Raw genomic sequence first — 20,774 nt, 5'->3', positions numbered from 1 at the left:
CTTCAGTCTTTTCCTAGTCTGTCCCAAAATTACCCAAAAAATGCAGTTTTGACAGCTGTCTCATTTAGAAGCATCTTCATATCACTAATTTTTTCTTTACATTGCTGGTGACGGACAGATCACAGGTCACAGATGTATCTGCAGGCAGTATTCACTGCCATTTGTGTCATTCTGGAGAGAGAGGTTTGAGAAGGGGCAGGCAGACTTCTGCTCCCAGAATCATAGAGCTGGATGAGATGCTTCTAGCCAGACCATGTCACAAATCAGGAGCACACTTCATTTCTGCAAAAGAAATGAGAACCCGTCCAACCTCCACTCCCAAGGAGAGACAGATAGGAACAAGGCACCCTCACTCCCTATTCAGGGTAAGATCTTCCCAGTTAAACTGGTTTCACTGTATTTAAGGCAGAGACGTGATCAGGATTCGAATCAAAATTAGGACACTTGAGTGTAGGTGTTTGTATGTGAGCTGTTGGGTTAATCTCTCATTGCAGTGGATGGAACTTTGTTCAATACAAACAGCAGAGTTCAGAGGGCCGCTCAGTTCACCTTGAAGATGACACCGGGATCCAGTTCAGTTGCCTAACCGTAGCTACCAAATGCCCTTTGAGGCGTCCTTTCCTGTACTGCTGCTCCAGAAGTCTCCTGTATGTCCTGTGTTAGGTCAGCTATGTATGTATCAACTGCCTGAGGACATCTCAAATGGACATTATATGCCTCTAAGGATGTAACTGAATTAAGTACCTATTGACTATTTAGGCAGATTACTCTTTAGATTGGGATGATCACATTGTATATATGCCTCTATTTGTCTCTCAAGGTAGTTTAGATATCTAGCATATGTATAGATAGACACTTACATATAGGCTTTTAGATTCACTTGTCCTTAATCTCAAAATAAATCTTGCCCAGCATCTGTTTGTTTTATCAAGACTCAATGGAAATTAATGAAAGGCAAAGCTGAAGAACTCACTGTTTTGTTCTTTCAAAAGAAAATTGTTATGTATCAGCCTGTAACATCATGAACCGTGGGGCTTTAAAATTATCTCACTAGCACTAAACTTTCATTCCCATGAAATGTTCAGCTTGACTCAATTTGCAAGAGAATAAAACCTATTAAAGAGTGACAAATAGCAAATACAGCTTCACTCTTCCGATGCTGAAATCTTTTTTTTTTTTCCTGTAGAATTTTTTAACGACTTGGATGCATTGATGGGACCTATCACCTTGCACAGCAGTATGGAGCATTTAGTTCAGTACACTCAACAAGGACTTCACTGGGTGCGGAATAGCACTCACTTGTCATAATGACTGTGTGCCATTCACTTGGACTGTATAACCTTTCATGGATAATTCAGTTATTCTGGACACTGTGCTACAGAAGTAGTCAACCACAGCATTGATCCAAACAAAGGTGAATATTTCTTCAATGTTGAGAAGATGTTTTCTGAGAGTAGATATGTATCTGTGCATATGTACAATATACAATGATTTCTCTTCAGAATAAATTGTTCTGTACCACTCTCCAGAAAATTTTCGTACACTAGAAATACTAGAAAGAACTGATCTGAATGCACAAAACATACCCTTTCTATTCATGTGCTGAAAAATTCAGAAACCAAAATCTCATGGGGTGATTGAACCAAGTGCAATAAGCACAAATCCCTATTCAGGAAAGCTCTCAATAGACTCTTACCTTTTAAGCTTGTACTGAAATCCCATTTACTTCAGTAGAGCTTAAGCACATATACAAGGGTTTTCCTGAACTGAATGAATGAGAGCAAGTCTCAGCAGCAGAGAACTTACTGCAAGCGTGGACACTTCACAGAAGTTCCAATACTTATGTTCCATCTCCCTGTAACTCCCCTGCTGGGGCACACAGAGGAGTTGTGTAGTCTGCATTAAGATGGAGAAAGACAGCATTCCTTCAATGTGCGATAAGTTTTGACAGATTGTTTGCATTTCTTTATCTCCTGTCTTTTTAAATCACTTGACCTCTTGTTCAGCTCCACACCAACAATATAACTTACAATAACAGGCAAGAAGCCTGAAAACAGATATGCTGATTGCATGAACTTTAAAGGAGATGGTGGGAAACTGCATTCTGTTACCAGCAGTAAACAGATAAATGAAAAAAAAAAAAAAAAAAGGCAAACTGCAATCCACTCACTAAAGAAAATATTTTAATTTCAGATACATACAGACAGACAGATATCCATAACAATTGTTGGCTTTGCATGGGAAGGCTTCATCTTATAGAATCTGATTTTCATATCTTTTTCACCTAGCAGAAGCTTGCAGCACATTCTTCTAGGCTGTATGGGAACACTACATGCAATCTCCTTTATCTGGGAAGCAGAGTTTGCTGCTCATCAGGCTAAGAACTGTTTCCTATCATAATCCTCTCACTCTTCATGAATAATCCTCAACTAGGCTTTAGTGTTTCTTGATTTGTGGGATGTTTTTCATTCCTGTTGACAGGCTGTGTTTTTCATGCCAGAAGAATTAATCCCACAGTGATTGGCGTTTAATTTGGGTCAGCTGAGGTCAAGGCCAGTTCATACCAACTGTGTTTGCCCTTAGCGCATTTGTGTTCATTTTCAGTGGTTTTGACATACTTATTTTTCTTCTTCTGTATTGGAAATATAATTTTTTGCTTGCTTTGCAATCAGATTTGTAGCCCTTACTCAAGTCAGCAGCTCTGGTGACTTCAATAGACTGTTCTTGTCCAAGTCACTGACTGACCCTTGATTTTGTTTCCTAATTTAATTCACAAATCTTTAAGGAAATGTGAGTACAAAAATCTCTTTCAATAGATGATGCAAGTAGAAGTAGCCACTGATACTGAGGTTTGATTGATTGGTTCTTGCTGCCTTTTTTTTCCTCTCTGATTTTGAAAAGATGCATTTAAAAAAGAAAAGATACCAAACAAAGTAGAATGTTTTCTCAGTAAAACATCTCTGGAAGCAAAGGCTGTATTACCCTGTGTTCAAGAGCAGGCTGCCTACAATAGGGCTGGCTATTGCTCAGACTCAGAGCATCACCCTGTTCTTTGATGCAACTCACCAGGGTAACTACATAAGGACTGCTCATCTCCAAGCCATCCCAAGCCAATCTTATGTGCCGATTGGTTCTTGGGTCCTTCCTCCCCAAGATAACTCCTAAGATCAGGCTGTGGTAACTCTTAACACGGATTTGAGTATTACGGTGTGGCTGGCTTTAAGAGTGAATGTGGGCCTGCCTTTAAATGATAAAATGCACATCCTCCAAGTCCTTCGTCACTCTTAATTCCAGCTGTTACCCACCTCATCAGGAACACAAGTTGTTTGGTCCCAAGTATCACGGAGAACATGGTTAGTGCCTTTCTGTTTATTACTTGCCTGATCTCCAGCGGTGGCCGTCTACCATGATGTACCAGACCAGCAGCAGTGGATTCTGTCAGCTGCTTCAACATCATACGAAGGTACTGTGGAATTTCCAATTAGGATTGGATTCACTAATTGGATCTCCAATTAGTGAAATTCCAATTAGATTTGCTTCTGTTTTCTTTGATGGTGCCTATGATGTTTATCTTCAGATAATTTGGGGGTTTGGGAGCCCTTATTGCTATTTAATGTTGAGAAATTTTAGATGTGACATAAATTACTTGCCTTAAATGGAGTTTAGTTTTATTGCTCATGTGGCATTTGAGTTTCAAGTATGGAACTTTGAAGCATGTTTATTTTACTAGGGGTATATTTCTTAATCACAATGAACTCTTTGTATGGATGTAATATGTCAAGCAACTTCAAAGAAATGCAAGAGTTATGCTGTCCTGTTGTAACGTTTCCAAGCACTAAGGATTTCTTGCAGATGATTGTCATTTCTTGTACATTGTTCTCATATTGAATTATTCCAGCCAAAATACCCATTGCTTCTTTGGAAAAACACACTGGCTTTTAGGTTGTGTGCTGGCATCATCTGTGTGGCCTGATGGGCACACTGAGCCTTAACCTCGGGTGGCAAAAAGGGATGAAATAGCAGCCATTTAAACCAACTGGTCATATACATGGATCAGAGTTTTTGGCCTTTTTCTGCTGGGTTTCTCACAGCTGTACAGCTTTTTTGGTGAAGTTATTTGCAATAGTCTTCTGTGCAGACGTTTTGCTGCGTAATAGTTGCAGCAGTTTAGATGGCTGGAGCTGAATGTGACGTGGTGACAACAAATACTTCATTTCATCTTCTTAGGGCCTGAACTAGAGAGGTGCATGTGGCCTTTAGGTCTAGTCCAATTAAGCATATGCTCCACATTAAGAACCAGAGCAGTTTCAGATATTCCACCATGACTCAAAGGTACTTTCTTTGTTCTAGATGAGACCAGTAGATACCATCCTTTGGGGTTCAGTGAAAGATGCTTACTCACTTTAGACTGTTGTAAAAGCCCATTAACATGCAGGTTTCTTTGCACTGTGGCAGTGCACAGGTTCATTTTGGTGCAAGCAAGACATCAGCCTGTACAAATCCAGAAGAATTATACATGGAGGGAGAGGTTTGCTTACAAACAAAGGCTTCTGAATAAGTAAAGGCTGATAAAGCAGTGGGAATACATTTAAGTGAACCATATAGTGAAGGTGGATACAAGAAGTGCAAAGCGGCATACAGGATCCTCAAAGACAGCAAGATAATACAGGCCATTGACCTTAATCGTTTATAGTATTGCATAGTGACGTGAACGAAGGACACATGCAGAAGTCCGGGTGTGGCTAAAAGCCAAGCACAGCCCTGCCATCACATGGCAGGATTCCCCAGCTCATTTGCCTATTTCTTTTAGCCAAATATCACAGGGCAAGGAAGATGCTTCAGTGAACAGAAGACCTTATGTAAAGAAGGTTAAGAAGATCAAGCCCTAAGTGTAGATACAAACACATATGTATATACTGTAAATCTAAATAGTAATTAAAGTCACTCAGCATGAAGGATATTACTAGTGCCTACCATTGATCATCAACTACTCATCACTGAGCAGCCATATCACCTCAGAACTGCAGTAACTGTTATCAAAATAATTTGTGCAGCTAATTAATTTATAAGCAATGCACCTTCGGGACTGTGTCATCGTATCTCTTTTGTAATACAAACGTTCAACCATTTTTCACGGCTACTGATTCAAATCGACATCACTGAAATGTCAGGATATCTTTTTTTCCCTAGATGAGGACATGCACTTAGATCTGGCTAATCTGTGCTTAGTTTATCTACCCAAGAGACTTCAGTAGTCACCAGCCTTAATGCATGTACAGTATATACTATTCACTGACTTAGTTGTAGGTTTTAATCCAAATGAAATTGGAATTTGCAAAATGACTTGGATTAATGGCATCTGTCTCGGATACCCTGCAGATGTGACATTAAATGATTCATGATTTCAAGCAGGAAAGGTTGAATTTTATGTAAATTGCAGTGGATGAATTCCAGGAATTTTTATAAGATTTTTTCAAATGAAAGGATTGTCAAAGCAATATGTTGTGGGTTTGTTGTTTTTGTGGTTTTTTTTTCTTCCCCCTAACTGTCCTAAATTTTGTGGAGGGTCATGAGTTCATGGTCAAAATTATATTAAGAACATCTCCTTCTGCAATATGCTTTGCCTTTACATAATCCGCTTAATGCTTAGTATGTCAAAAAGAAATGTTTCTTTTTCACAACGAGAGCAATGTTTCCCTTCCTCCCTCCAGGGAGAATCCTCAAACTAAAGAATAAAATCTTTTGCCACAATGGAAATACAAACAATGCCTGAAGAATATGAACTTGTTAAGATAACTGTAGATGCTTGCCTGGCACAGACCTAACATTCCTCTCATTTTGGTATCTTTCTGTTAGCATTTACATCACATATTTGAACTCATTGTGTTTGAAACTAGAGAAGCAGTCTGATTTTCATATCTTAAAAAGGCCCAATAGGTCTGATCGGTATCATAATTGTAATTGTTACATTAGCTTGTGCACTGTGCACCAAAGGCTGGGAAGGCATGTTACTGTAGATAAATTTGCCAGAACTCATTTAGAAAAGCATTTGGATGATCTTATGTCTATTCTGTCTAGAAAAACAGAGAGCAATATTTCTCACCCAATATTGTTACATGAAAAATTGCCTACTTTAACGTCTCCCATAAAACTGCCATTTGCCCTCCATAACGCCAAGATTCCGTATCTTGCACTACCAGTTGCCGTGCTGTAAATTGTTCTTAAGGTTAATCAACAAACTGGGAAAGTTACTGCAGGCTGTGTTTGCCCTCAGCTCACTAAAACTACAGAGAGGAAAAAACACTGAGATTTGGAGCATCCAAGGCTCTATCTAGTTTCAGAAGACTATGGGCTTCCTCACTGAGATGTAGGCAGATGTTTCTGAAGTCATTCCTTGCCTCTGCTTGCTGTCTGGCTCCTTTGCTTTTGGAAGTCTTCAAGTATGAATTCCCTTTCAGGGTTGTCTTCTTTGGCAGCCCAAGCTCCCTTTCCACCTGGGTGCTGGAGCACAAAGCAAGTAACCCATGGGATGCACAAAGGGACTTGCTTTTCTCCACAAAACCAGCAGCAATACAGCAAGGCTTCCTCTCTTTTTTGATCTGTGTAGCTTAAATCCCAGTCCCATCCATGTAACCACAAAGAAGTCTAGTGGGTCCAAGGGAATGCCAAAAAAAAAAAAAAAAGAATGGGGATTTCCTCTGTCCCAAGGCACTTTGGGGGAGTGAATATAGAGAACAGCATAGATCATACAAGACACTTAGGTCTCCTCTTTCTTATGTACTAACACAGGAAAACTTTAACACTCATCTGTCTCGTAGGACTTTATGAGAATTAATTCATGTGTGCAAGTCACGATGTGTTCTCAGCAGAAAAGTGGTGTTGAAGAGCTGTGGAAAAAATCTGATAGGCACAGTGGATGAATTTCACCCCCTAGCCCAGAGCCACAAGACCCTCAAACACTTTAAATATCATTTGAGCTCTCAATGTAAGTGCCATAAGTACATAAAACTCATGCTTAGCACCAAGGGGAATCACAACCTAGGTGAAATCGCCATTCCTAGAGTATCTGTAACTTTGAGTCTGGCAGCAAACAAGAATCACAAGAGTGATTCTGGGACAAACAGTGAAGGCTAACAAAGAGGTGGGAGGCATCCTAAGAATTCCATATATATACTTTTTTATTTTATTTTAATGTTAGTAAGCCACTTTGTCTTTCTGTGACAGAAGTTTGCCTCCCCAGTCTCACCAAAAGTGTTTCTCCTAACAGCCTTGGAAATGTCCAACTTATTTGTTATTCCAAATCCATCTTCAAATGAATCCAGATGGATATCTTCTTTTAGAATAGCACACTGCAGAGGACTAGTCACTTAACAACAACAAAATATCTGTGTCCATTTACAATACCAGTTACTGACCTGGGAAGTCAGATACATTGGGAGCACAGTGTTCAGGGAACTACTTTCCTAAATCATGCTATCATTAGCTGGCATCACAGAGTGAAATTCCCTGCTCTCTTCTGAAACATTACCTCTGGAACAACTGCAGAGCACTTCACCAAGGACTGAATGCCAGTCAGAACAAATTGTTTCTGTTGCTCTTCACATTATTCAGGCAGTGCCAAAAAACTCTTCCTCACTTAGCACTACTTACATTTTTGTTCTCCCTTTGGCATTCTTATACAAGAAACCTTCACTCTATCCACAGATAAAGAGGCATTTACTGTGGGGACATACTCAACATAGATAAGTACCAAAGTATAGGCTCATCTTAAGTCTTTTTTCTATGTCTGAAAATACTGGAATTTTAACAGGATATTTTCATCTGCACTTCATACTTTGGGCCCTGCCCTCACCCATGACACGTACGTTCATCTTCCATTTGCACACGCAAAACGCTGTCTGGGAGCACAGGGGCTTCCATCTTTTCCCCAGGAAACCACACATAGCTAATTAGCCATCATCGGTATACAAATTCACTTCATGCCTTTTTTTCAGCCTTTCATTTTACCTCCCTGGTCACAGTCTGCTCTTCTTGCAGCTTTCCCAACTTATTATTTTCTTCCCCTAAGTGAGCATTACTCACAGGAGTATCTCACACAATACACAGAGGACAGCTCAGAGCTGCTCCAAGCAGCTCAGCACCTTTCTGCTTTCCTGTTGCTACCCCCCCAGTGGGACCAGTGCCCACCACGTCCTTTTCCCTGTTAGTCATAGGAAGAAACCAGTTTCCCCTAAGGAAAAGATGGTAACTCCATGCACAACTTCCGACCTGCTTTTCTTCTCTGGGTGTGAAGGTGGATGAGAAAGACCACCAATCAGGGGACTCAAAGCCCTTACTGCTGATGACTTGTGAGCAGCACAGCTGGAGGAGTTAAAGCAGTGCCAACAGAGCCAGAAGCCTTTGGTTCAAGTGTTACTGATTTGCTTGAATTAGCATTGCTACTTGGTGGCCCTGCAGTAGAACCAACAGGAACTGGCAGCCTCACACCTCTGTGAGGGCTTTCACTGTATCACTGAAGTCATGTGAAGCTTTGTAGTGATTCATTGGGGTTAAGTACCAAGAGAAGGTGGGACAGAAGAATAAAAAAGGCCTGATTTTAACACAGAAGTTGCGATTCACCTCACCCTATACTGAAAGTCTAAGCAAGATGAATCACACCATAGATACACTTGTTTCTGTCATCTGGCTCCAGTGATGAATTCAGATACAGCAAAAATACAAACCCCACCCAAGGCTCACGATTGCACTTGCTGCTACTGAGAGTGCCTGCTGAAATTGGTAAAATAGTACAAGGTGCACTGAGGCAGGATATGGCTGACATTGCTTCGGGAGGGAGCAGAGGTGCAGAAAATATGTAGATCAGACCAGCTGTTACCCCACAGAATGCCAGTGTTACTCTTTTAATGGAAATTCAACAAATTCTGCAAAAGAACTCAGCACTGCAGTTCTATCTATAACAAACAGCATGAAGGCAACACAAGGCCACCTAAGGCTTGTGGCCTGCCCACACACTGCCAGTCTTGTAGCAGCTCCTGCTGGAGACAAAGGAGGAGAGTTGAGAGGTGCCAAAAATCCTCTCCATGGAGAGGCCAAGGCCAACATTTGGTATTGGCAAAGCCAGATCTTCCTGTGCAGGGCCTCGGTGGATGGAGATAAAACAAGTATAACAAAATATGGCCGTACAAACTTTGACACTTCGCTAACAAGAGCTCCCTGCCTTCCTGTGTGCATTATTAATCAAAACCTGCACTGTAGCAATGCTTGCTGACCAAGGCCCTGTTGCAGCAGGCACTCTACACAGATGATCCACAGACCTTCTTCCAAAGAGCTGCTGTCATGCAGAAGCCAAAACCAAACCATGCTGCAAGTGGGCAAGGAAAAACAAACAGGTGGGGAAGAGAGTACAGGCCTCTGAAATAACAGGATGTTTAAATTTGTCACTACTTACCCAATCAGTAGCATTAATCACAGTAATCACAGTTCCCATTTCCTATGCTGAGTGTAGCACCAATGGTTGACAAGGCAACACAGCAGTCCCAGTGTGAGGTCCAGCCGCTGACTGTCCTCTTGGTCAGCATGCTGAAAGTGCACACAGCATACAGGGGATACCTGAGCTTTTCAGCCTTTCCCACTTCCCCTTGTCACACAGCCAACTGTGAACACCTGTCCAGCTGAGGTACTCAAGAGTTAGACAGTGACCAGAATTGTTTTTGTATTTTATCATATTTCGTGTTTTATTTATAGCCACAAACGTTGGCAATTTTTTTTTTTTTTTTTTTTTTTTGTAAAATCATTCCAGTCAGCATGGTTTATTTGCATCTCATAAAGCATTGCTTACATTTCTCTCCGAGGGTGTTTTGTCTGAGGCTTCACCGACCCAGCCAAAGCTACAGCGGTTTATATTTCCAATGAGAGAAATCCTGCAACATCCCTACAATAGCAGGCAGTAGTGTTTACACCGGTTAATAAACAGAGTATTCTGTACAGTAATTTATGCTGTAAGATATGTATATACATCACTGTAGCAGTCACAAACGCTTTTAAACTGCCTTATTTATTAGATCAGTTAGCATTTCCCCCTTTGCTCCAGAATACTTTAAATTATTTTTATTTTTCGCATTAGGTAATTTTTTAGTTACTGCATTTTTGACCCTATTATTGAAAAAAGAAAGTATTTACGGTAAATAGGTCCCTAAAATTTAAGTAGAAATAGCAGATTCACTGCCCATTCAACTAATATAGTTCTGATTATGATTAAAAATAAATATCATATATTCTTAACTGTATATTATAGTACGTGCCACAAATCATATTCCACTTATGATCAATACAAACAAGAGCTTTAGTCACTTTCACCTATTTCATTCTTCCATTCTGAGACAAAAACATAATAAGTCACTTAATCTAAAACGTTCCCCATGAGAGCTCCAGTCTTATTCCTCCCTCAGGCAAAACTCACATCAGTTTGGTGGGAGCTTTACGTAGGTAAAAGTACAACGTAAGGACATTACAAAACAAATACATCACCTGTGAGCAGCACTTGTACTCGATAGCCCTTCCTTCTCTTTCCTCAGCAAGAAACATAGGATAAATACTACATCTGCAACACTCTCGTCTCACTCCTTCCGTTCTGCTGTAGAAGTTAAAATTAAGATTCAAGAACAATGTATTTGTTCCATTCACTCAAGCAAAATGGAAATCTTACGGGGATCAGTTCCAAGCCAAACTAGAAAATACAAGAAAATTTTACTTTTGCTTGTCTTCACGTTAAATTTTGTTACACCACCAAACAGGTTCAGGCGTACAAAGGCAATGAAATTATTGATGACTTGTTTTACTGTTTGGAGATTTTGCTATGTCCGCAGTTCATACAAAACTCATGTAGCACAGTTTCTGGGATGGTGAAAAATCCTACTGTAATGTATCAGAATGAGCCTTAAGGATTTGTAAGAATAAGCACTTTTATATTAAAAAGCAAATATTAATTCATCAGTAAGATTACTTTTTTAATGTGACAATAAACCATGAAATCAACATCCTTCTGTCTCAAGTGTGTCTCATCTGTCTCTTTCTTATAGCTTTTTCTGATTGAAAGATTTGCCTGTTTTTGTGGTGTGGCTTTTGGGTCCCGTTGCAGTTACCTGTGCTCCTGCCCCAAGCTCCACTCCATTCATGGAAGAGGTCATTGGAAAATATGATTTTCAGAGGAAAAGGAAAAGCACATCCGATCAAACTTTATTAACAAGGCAGCAGATTTAGCTGGGGTGTCAAACAGAACCAAATACATAAAGAGAAAGGGCTCTCTGGGGAAAGAAGAGATTCACTGCTATTTTTTAGTGAGGCATGGGATGAGTAAATAACCAACCCCAACCTTTCACTGCTTTTTAGGAGACAGTCTCCTGCACCTTGAGATGTCTGATAGCTGTGAGCAGTGCTCACACAGGAGAGCCATGACCCATGCAGTTGTAGAGCAGCAGTTGACCTCTTTTGGGCCAACATTATGATAAAACCATGAGAAATACAAGTGCCGAGTCACCCTCCAGCCTGCTTTCCCCTGTCCACGCATGCATTCACTGATGGTTCCTAATGCCTACAGCTTTGTCCCATATAGAACCTTTCTCTCTCAGAATTACTTATTCCAGCATGTTTGGACAAAGACAAAATGCTGCAGTTTTAACACAACTATTTTGCACGGTGGTACCTCCCAGCAGTTCTCCCTGCTTAGTTGATTTCTGGGAGAGGTGGGAAGGGAGCTGGATGTTTTCCTGTTTCTTTCTGGAGAAACTGCAGCCTCTGACAGCAGAGCAGGCGTGGGCTGGATGCCTCGAGGGCAGGCCAGAAGGAATGATCTTCCCTAGAATGGCCTGCTGCTTTGGTGAGTCACCACCATCCAGCGACTTGTGCTTCCAATGCCCTCTAACCATCACACACTGAAGGACAGAAACTGAGAGCCTTTGCTAGTGAGGACAGGGAGCGTGTTTTAGCCACAAGCTCTGGCTTACAAAATGCCACAGAACAAGCTGCCCAGAGCAGTAGAACAAGCTGCCCAGAGAGGTTGTGGAGTCACTCCTGCCAGAGCAGACAGCATGTCCAGTGCTACCTCTCCCTCTGCACACCTCAGCAGCTTGCTGGCAATCCTGCAAAACATTCCTGCAGGATTTTACTTCTGACTTGTTCTAGAAAAACCTCTTCTTCTCAGCGTAATTCAAGGTCAGAAAAGAAGTCAGGCACCAGTGAGCCGGAGACCTGGAGGGCTCGTTATGATGATCTAGTCATACTTCCCAGCAAAACACAGGCCGTAACATTTCATCAAGGGATTCCTTAATCAAAGGCTAATAACTTGATGAAGAGAAGCCTAACCTTTTATTAAGGCACCCTATCTTGATTTAAAGATGCAAAGTAATGAAGAATTTTCTACATCTCTTGGACCGCTATTTGCTAAAAATACTGCCCCAGGGCTTCCGTTTGAATGCTATTAAAGCTAATTGCAAAGCAAAACCATTAAAAAAGAAAGAAAGAAAAAAAAAGAAAAAGAAAAAAAAGGAAAACTCAAAGCCTGAGAATGGAATACATGCATTGGAAGGGGAATAAAAAAAAAAAAAGAAAGAAAGAAAAAACAAATCAGAAGGAAACTTGGTATTCTGGGGGGTTTCTGGACTTAATCTGAGGAAGGTATGGATAGCAGTAGCGTTTGCTACACAGAATAGGCTGTGGTCTTCTTTGTTAGGCAAGCCCACAGAAAAAAACACAAATGGGAACATTGCAACAAGCGCTGCTGAAACACAGATGCTGCTGTGGTCCTTTCATATTTGTGCAAAACTCACATTCACAACCATGTGACTCTTCTTTAAAGACAGACTATAAACAAGCAGAAACCAGCTGCACGTGTGGATGTTTCTTAAAATGAAGCCCAGGTTGCCCAACTGTGTCGATTATTAGTTTGAAATCTCCTGTCCTGTAAGGCATTACCAATCGGCAGAGATGTGTTGTTACAGTGCCTCCTAGGATCATTTATGCACTTCCTGACAGTGTGAGCTCCTACTAATTTGATTTTCCATAGTCATTTTTCAAACACCAGCATTACAAATCAGAAGCTAAGGTTGCGTATGTCACGAACTCTGACTTGACAGTGCATGTGCTTACATGTAGTGTAAAACAGTTGACAGTGTAGTCCTGCAGACACAGATATTCTTCCCTTCCCTTCCCTTCCCTTCCCTTCCCTTCCCTTCCCTTCCCTTCCCTTCCCTTCCCTTCCCTTCCCTTCCCTTCCCTTCCCTTCCCTTCCCTTCCCTTCCCTTCCCTTCCCTTCCCTTCCCTTCCCTTCCCTTCCCTTCCCTTCCCTTCCCTTCCCTTCCCTTCCTTTACCCCTATACCTACTCAGAAAGGTATTTCTTAGTCCCACAATGCTGCGTACAGCTTACAATTTACAAGTCCCATCACGTAAAGCAGAGAACACCAAGCACAAGGAGTATACATTACTGGAAAAGCTGGGGAAAGGGTGCATATCCTTGAAAACCTGCCTTGAGACATATCCCCAGCCCTCTCACTGCTACCCTGCATTTCTAAAGGTATCAAAAACAAGCTTTTGCAGCTGTGGTCAGTTAAAAGTTTAGGCCTTAAAAGTTACCTAAACTTCAAAGATGTTGCATGGAGTAAAAGCTTCAAAAAGATTCAGATGGAGCAGAAATAATTTGTTCTTGCTTTATCAGAACATATTTATTGACTAGGATGGAATTTAAGGGCCGAGGCTAAGATCCCGTCATCTAGCTTGAGCTTTTATTTTCTAATCAAAATGAAATACAGTAGACATCCCTGCGTATTGAGTTAAAACACAGCAAGAGTGAAGAATTTAAGCTTAAATTTAACAAGGTGTACACAAAAACTGTACTTTGTCTTGCCTTGCTGCTTTAGGTCACAGTTTCACCAAATTCCTCATCCTCAACCAGACAAAGCCACAAGAAGAGGATGAAGCTGTACTGTCGGTTTCCAGACATAAGAAAGAGGTATGATAACCATCTTGCAAAGCCTCTATCAAAGCACAAAAAGGGCCATAAGAAGATGGAAGGCAGTTGGAACCCTGAAAGCAACCCAAAATTCACTTTTGATTATACCTTTTCTCAGTGCGCACGTTCTGAGAATTTTACACTAAAGAAAGAGAAGTGACCCAACTGGTTTTGCTTCTGCTGTTCAGCCATTCTCTTCTCTTTTCCATTTGCCTTGTAAGTGCCAATTTAAATCATGTGTCAGTCACAACCATCACATAATGAAAAGATGAAATTCAGATTATATTGCCTTTATTAAAGTACAAAAGAGGTTCCATTCACCACTGTCTTCCTCATTTTAAACAACGTTGGGAATTGTTCACCATCCCCTTTACTCTCTCCAAAATTAAGAGGCCAGGTGCCTCCCAACATCTCTTCTGATCCTTTCTGAGTAAGGCAGCAGAAACAAATGCTTTGTGGATTTCAGCCCAACACATTACAACCTCGGTGCTAATTCCTCTCAGTGGCACTTTCCCAGGTGAAATTCTTCAGGTACCACCTGAACTTCACTCGGTCCACTTCTAATTCACTCCCATCTTCCTACCTTCAATAATGTATTCATTTCCAATAATATATATTGATATGAAAGAAACCCTGTTTTATCCAGAACAGCACTGTGGTATGAAATAGGCTCAAAAAACAAGAAACACTCAGAAGTAAATTCCTTTTTCAGCCTCAGGAATGTTTTGGGTTTTAGTTCAAGGAGGCAATACTTTGCGAACAGGGTTCCTGTACAAAAAAATAAAAAATTAAAATTAAAATTAAAAAAAAAAACAGTCTACAATCTACAACAACAGCATGTGAGAAACATCTTCAGCTCCAAAACTGTGAGAAAGCTTCCTGCACTGTCCTAATGGGATGGGAGTGGGGTAATCTATGTGACTGAGATGCACTTGCAAGCCTGGTTCCCAGCTGCCCTAGAGGTTGGTGTCTAACCCCACATGAATTATTTTTTAATTTCCAAGGAGTTTTCTACATGAGAGAGGAAGCACGGCTTCTGCTAAACATCATGGGAGCTCCACCCTCTGCACATCTTCACGTCTGGCAATTTCTAATGGACATACCATGCAATTCCAGATTACCCTGCATCATTGCTCTTTGCTGTATCTTGGAGCTACAGAAAGCTAGACTTAAGGATGATCTGAATGACTACAAAGTAGTAGTAAGTAACCTTACAGATCAGCACAGAAAAGCTCCCATCATAAAGTCTGCACGGGCAGAGTCGGAAAAGCACATGAGAACTACAAAAACATGAAAGGAAAGTCATGAATAGTTTAAGGAGGGCACAAAAGCAGGCAGACAGCAAAAAGAAGCATTAAAAAGGCCTTTCTGAAATGAGGATAAGGCCTTTCTTCTTGACGTGATAAGAAAAAAGGAATAAGGAAGGTGAGATAAGGTCGCGTTGCTGGATAATGCAGACTGCCTGGGTAGCAAAATATCTGCCAGATGAAGTGAGACAGCGTGACTGTTAGAGATGCCAGAGAGGAAGTGGTTACAGAAGTTAATGTCTGAAGTGAAGAGCTCATCACCAACTGCCTAAACAACAATACAGACAGCACAGGGAAGACATCTACTCAGGGTACAGCTGCAATCCAAACATCTAACAAAATGTTCAGCTACTCAATGAATGAGACAGTGAATAAAGCAGACAATATTCTCCCAGTGTACCAATCAGTGCTTAGTTCTCATCCGTTCTTATCCCTTCCAAGCTCTAAAAGACCCTGCGGGAACAAGTGGAGGTCAGAGAATAAGAGTGAGAGTAAGAAGGCAAGGGGTGAAGGCAGAGGCAGGCCCATGGCAGGAGGACACTGAAAAGATGTAGGCTTGTTTATCTCTGAAAGAAGATATATAAGAAGAGATGTGGTAAGATAAATTACCAAATACACCATGAGAAGACGTATCAGAGCCTTCACTTTATCTTGCCATATAATACAAGAGTAAAGAAATGTTAAATGAAATGAAGACTTCATGCATTCAAAGGTGATCAAAGGAAATCTCTTCCACATAATGTATAACTGGACAGTGGAAGATATCGCCACAGGAAAGCATCAAGGCCAAGAATTTTGTAGGATTCAAAGAAAGTCTGAATGGCTATATGGAGCACAAGAACATTCAGTCAGAACAATTATGCTGAACTTTGGAAGTATAAAGGCAGGACTTCAGAGTTTAAGCCAGTATCTGACTATGGGAGAGTAAAAATCAGGTTTCTAGAGGGGTAGATTATCCCACATCTGTCTCTGAGGTTGATACAAGCAGTTGATGCTGGTCTTTTTAAGACAGATGATCAGTCTACACAATTTCCATTTTCCCACCTGTGCATCAACTTCAGAGGCACTGGGAAGCTTCGCCTAGCCGCAACAATGTTAGCAGATTCAGACCTGTGTTTTTCTACTAGCGATACGGCACCATCTGTAGTAAATCCACACAAGGCATTTTCAGCACAAAACCATTTTCTTTATAACAATAGAGTGGAGTTAAGACTGGGGAGCCACAACCATGCAGATGTGGAGTGTGAGAATTTGATATCTTCCTCACTGCACAACAGAGTCAAGCTCAATCTTGCCTGCTCCTGCCTTGCTTTCCCTTTTATAGAGCTGCCAGCAGCAGCAAGGGCAAAGCTTAATCATGATCTAAGCTTAAGCCATAGAAAATAGCTCTCTTTTAGGAGGCTTGCCTCCTATTTCCTGATGATATATCCCTAAAAGCTAACCTTTTTTTTAATATAGGTGGATATACCTCCAGCTCAGCCTCTCATGTTCCTGTGGTCCATCCCTGGAGGCGCTCAAGGCCAGGTTGAATGTGGCCCTGGGCAGCCTAAGCTGGTGGGGGGCAGTCCTGCCCATGGCAGAGGTTGGGGCTGGGTGGGTATTGAGGTCCCTTCCAACCCAAAACATTCTGTGATTCTATGCTCTCTCAAGCAGCAACCCAACAACTGTTCTTTGTCTCAACTAAACCTGAAACTTGCTTATTTGTACATGGTATGATCCCAAGCTTTTTAAGGGCCACATTTACCTTCTCCCTGTTCTTTCTTCTTCTTTGCCCCACTGCACATTTGTTATGACTTGTGAGCAAAGGATGCACATTTTATTGGTAGACAGGTACAGCTTAGGAACCTATACATGCTGAAACCAAATAAAAACAAACCCCGAAATTTTTTCCAGGCCTTTCGTGCCCTTCTGCTTGTTCCACATGATAATTTCATGTACTGTAATTGTGCACCACTCACTGACTCAAGTATTCCTGAAGCTCAAATGACCCTCAGCTAACACAGTGCCATCAGAAGGAAATGGTCTCTTCTTTTTCTGCAACAGCTTGTGAAGTTTCTGCTCTTTGCTCAGCACCACTTCCTTAATTTTCATAATCTCATAGCACTCTAAATGTTGTCTGGTAACTGTACTGATTGTTACTATAATTTTAAAATCCCTTTAAGGACTCTTTGACCCCTTAAAATGAGCCTCTTAACTTTGCCTCAGAACTGAGATCGCTGAAACCATTAAAGTTTAGTTGCTTTATAATACACCTTTCTCCAAACATAACCTTCCTGAGACAGTGACCCATGCTCCTTGCAGTATTCTAGCGAAGCCTAATAACCATCTTCCAGAGGACTGTATTGCCTCTTTCCTGGTGCATTATAGCTCATTGTTCCATCAGTTCAGTGTCTTGTTTGCCTTCTTTATTGCAGCTGTGCACTGAAGTGACTGTTTCTATGATTTTTTTCCACGGTAACCCCTTTCTCTCTCTGATCAGCGCGCTGAATATAACACCCATTCCTTACATTTGCTCTTTGTTCCCAGACTAATTACTTTTCATTTTCTATACTAAGCAGCATTTGCCATCTGCTGGCTCATCAACTAAATGATCCAAATCCCCTTTGAATCCGCTTGCATTGTTCTTTATCGCTTCTCTGTGCTTCCAGTCTTAGTGTCCAACCAGCAGAGATTGCGGCGTTCAGCAGCTGAGGCACAGGAGCAGAGGCACGCAAATCCGCAGGATCTTCTCACACCTTGGGCAGAGCATCCCTCCTGGATTTGCCGCTTGCTGCATTCAGACAGAAAGGAAGGGTTGGCCTTGGCAAAAATTAGGCTCACATATGCTTCGGGAGGTTTGAGATAAAGTGTGGCTTTAAGCCCAGGTGCTGCACTGGGGGATGGCACAAGGCAGTGCCTTACAACACGGATCCCAAGGGTTGTAAATGGACTGCTGCCTCTTTCTGAGACCTCTGATGATGTGCCCACACCAACATGCTTGTGCTCTGCTCCCTACCTCACTGCTCTCACTACCCACGTTGGACAGGCACACGCTATGTCTTCTTCCTGTACCCTGTGCTATTTCCGTGTGTGTGTTCACACATGTGCATGCTGGGGAAAGAAATAAGAAAAGAAATGGGAATAAAACAAGGCCTCACCTCGGGAAATCAGTACCTCTGGAGCCATAGGTAAAACAATACGTTTCCTCTCACCTCAAGAGGGTGATTTCTAATATTCCAGCACTAAGAAATTGTTCTGAATCCCTTTATGCAATGCTCCATGCATGGAAGAAGCAGGGGTCAGCTGGGGACACACACTGCTTTCCCAGCTCTGAGTACCAGTTGTGGCTGAGTAGTGTGGGATAAGTGTGGATGCTCTTAAAGCATCTTAAAGCAGGGTTTATGGGCAAGCCTTATGCTGTGCTGATGTGCGTGCCACATGGCATTCTCTTGGAAACTCTTTTCTGTCTTAGTAACAGCTAGCCTGGCTTGCTTGTCTATTGCCTTCACATCATGTTGTTTGTTGTTTCAGGAAAAAAAATTGCCTGAGATTGCCCAGACTTAGCAATCTTTTGGATGATCTTTTCTGGGCTTTCTCTAAAAGCATGTCTGCACTTGAGGCATTATCAGTTGCCTATCCAAGATTCACTCAGGTAAGAGAAGAACTGGACAACCTTTACACACTGATTTAAATAAGGAGCACAAAACATGAATAAATCTTTAATAAATTACAAATATCAGAGGGAACAACTTGTACTGTGCCTTTCTTAGGGTGGAAAGCTGCAAACCCAACCTAATTAACTTGACCTTGGTTATAATAATGATTGGAGATACTGCATTTTATCCCATGCTTTCCACACACTTAAAATCAGCTGGGATTCCAGATGCTCAGCATTTCTGAAGAACAATTTTTACCTCTATTTGAGCAAAGAAAATCAGCATTCTCTCCACACTACTCACACTCTCTTTCCTGCTAGGGCAGAGTGGGAGGAAAGAAGAGTTTTGCTAATTCATGGTAGCATTCTGATACATTATTAATACTAAGTCAGAGGAGTACATCGCAAGTATGGGTGGAAAGACTTTTCATAATCCTTCCCTTAGTCTTATGTCTCCAAGAAGAGAATGAAGCTCACAGATATATTAAATTTAGCTTCGTGTCTGAACAGAGAGAGGGAAAAGCGATAGCCAAAATTCAGCCTTTTTTAACAATAAAAATTCTGCAATCTGGTCTAGACCTGTTCTTATACATCATAGCAGTTGATTTGTGCAGCATGCAGCCTCATTAAACCGCCTGGAATTCATGAGCACTATTTGAGCATGCACCTGTGATCTTATTTGATTCACCGGAACTTTTGAAAACCTCCTCTATTATGACACTTAGACACAGCCTGGCACTTCTATTTTGCTTTCCCTTCTGCTAAATTTGTATCCAGAGAAAGTAAGAAATGTTACAAAAAGGGAAGGACTCCAATGTTCCCCCAGTGCAAGTACCATCTTCCCTATTTATCTCATCATCTGAAGCAAGTAAAATTCCCTCCAAAAAATACTGTGAGGTCTCTGCCTACGTGCAAAACAAAACAAACAAGAAAAAAAGGTAGTGACCAATCTCTTCCTCCAGCTCACAAGCATTCTCTGGATTTCCCACTTCTAGCCTTTGCGCAAGATTTTTCTTTTCTTGTAGCAGTAAGCACTAGGTCAGTTGTTCACGCCATTTTATTCTGCTGACACACTGTTCTCTTCGCCCATGTTAACATTAACATCCACTTTCTACTTGTTTATCCTTTCCTGAAGTGTTGTGGTAATTCTGTCTCTCCCTAGGACTCCACACTGGGCTGAGAGCCAGAGTAAGGTCGAACAACCCAAGGTGCTGCCTTCTCAGGAGCTGGTAGTGTTTCCCAGTAGACCAGCAAACTCGAGGATAAAGTGGCCCCTTTACTGCACCTTTGATGCACTGGGATTTGTAGGATTTACAGGAGCATCCAGAGTTGGGTTTGATGACATTTTCTTAGCAAGTTTTTCTCATTTCAGAATCATGAATTTCACCTACTACACATTTCCCAGGCAGCCATTACATATGATACTCAGATTAGGAGCAAAGATTTGCCTTATCCAGTTGTTTCTTTTCTCCCTACTCCTTTCTTTTCCCACAGCTTCTGCTAATAAGACAGAGACAGTTTCTGATCCTGTAGTCAGTCCACAATATGACCCCATGTAAGAAAACTGATACATGGCAGAAAGCTGAAATGAATAAGAAACCAACTTTTATGAGTAAGATTAATTTTTGCTAATATTAAACATTCCAGATTATAGACCTTTACATATAAGCAAGTCACCCTAGATACCTTTATACTCAGTGGAGATGAGTACATTCAAGGCTAGCTCAGCTGAAGGTATCTAAATTAGGAGAAATCAATTCAGTCTTTTTATTTCTGGTTCCAATTGCATTGTCTGTGTCAGCGTTCACCGAATTCACTGCATCCCCTTCA

General features: G+C 41.3%; 1 protein-coding gene across 6 annotated transcripts in view; it reads left to right on the top strand.

Moving 5' to 3' along the window:
* The window catches only part of AFF3 (ALF transcription elongation factor 3), a 324,699-nt gene extending 313,660 nt beyond the window's left edge, over window positions 1–11,039 (top strand). For all 6 annotated transcript variants that reach the window (XM_085214002.1, XM_085213991.1, XM_085213982.1 and 3 more), the window contains one exon: window positions 1,187–11,039. In XM_085214002.1, coding sequence (XP_085070128.1) covers window positions 1,187–1,308 — 122 coding nt within the window. In that variant the 3' untranslated portion in view covers window positions 1,309–11,039. The remainder of the gene's footprint in view (window positions 1–1,186) is intronic.
* Window positions 11,040–20,774: the final 9,735 nt, after the last annotated feature.

Source organism: Meleagris gallopavo, chromosome 1, assembly GCF_905368555.1.
Source record: "Meleagris gallopavo chromosome 1, MGAL_WU_HG_1.1, whole genome shotgun sequence".
Classification (NCBI taxonomy): Eukaryota; Metazoa; Chordata; class Aves; order Galliformes; family Phasianidae; genus Meleagris; species Meleagris gallopavo.
The sequence above is the reverse complement of the archived record's forward strand: the minus strand, read 5'-3'. Positions and strand labels throughout refer to the sequence as shown.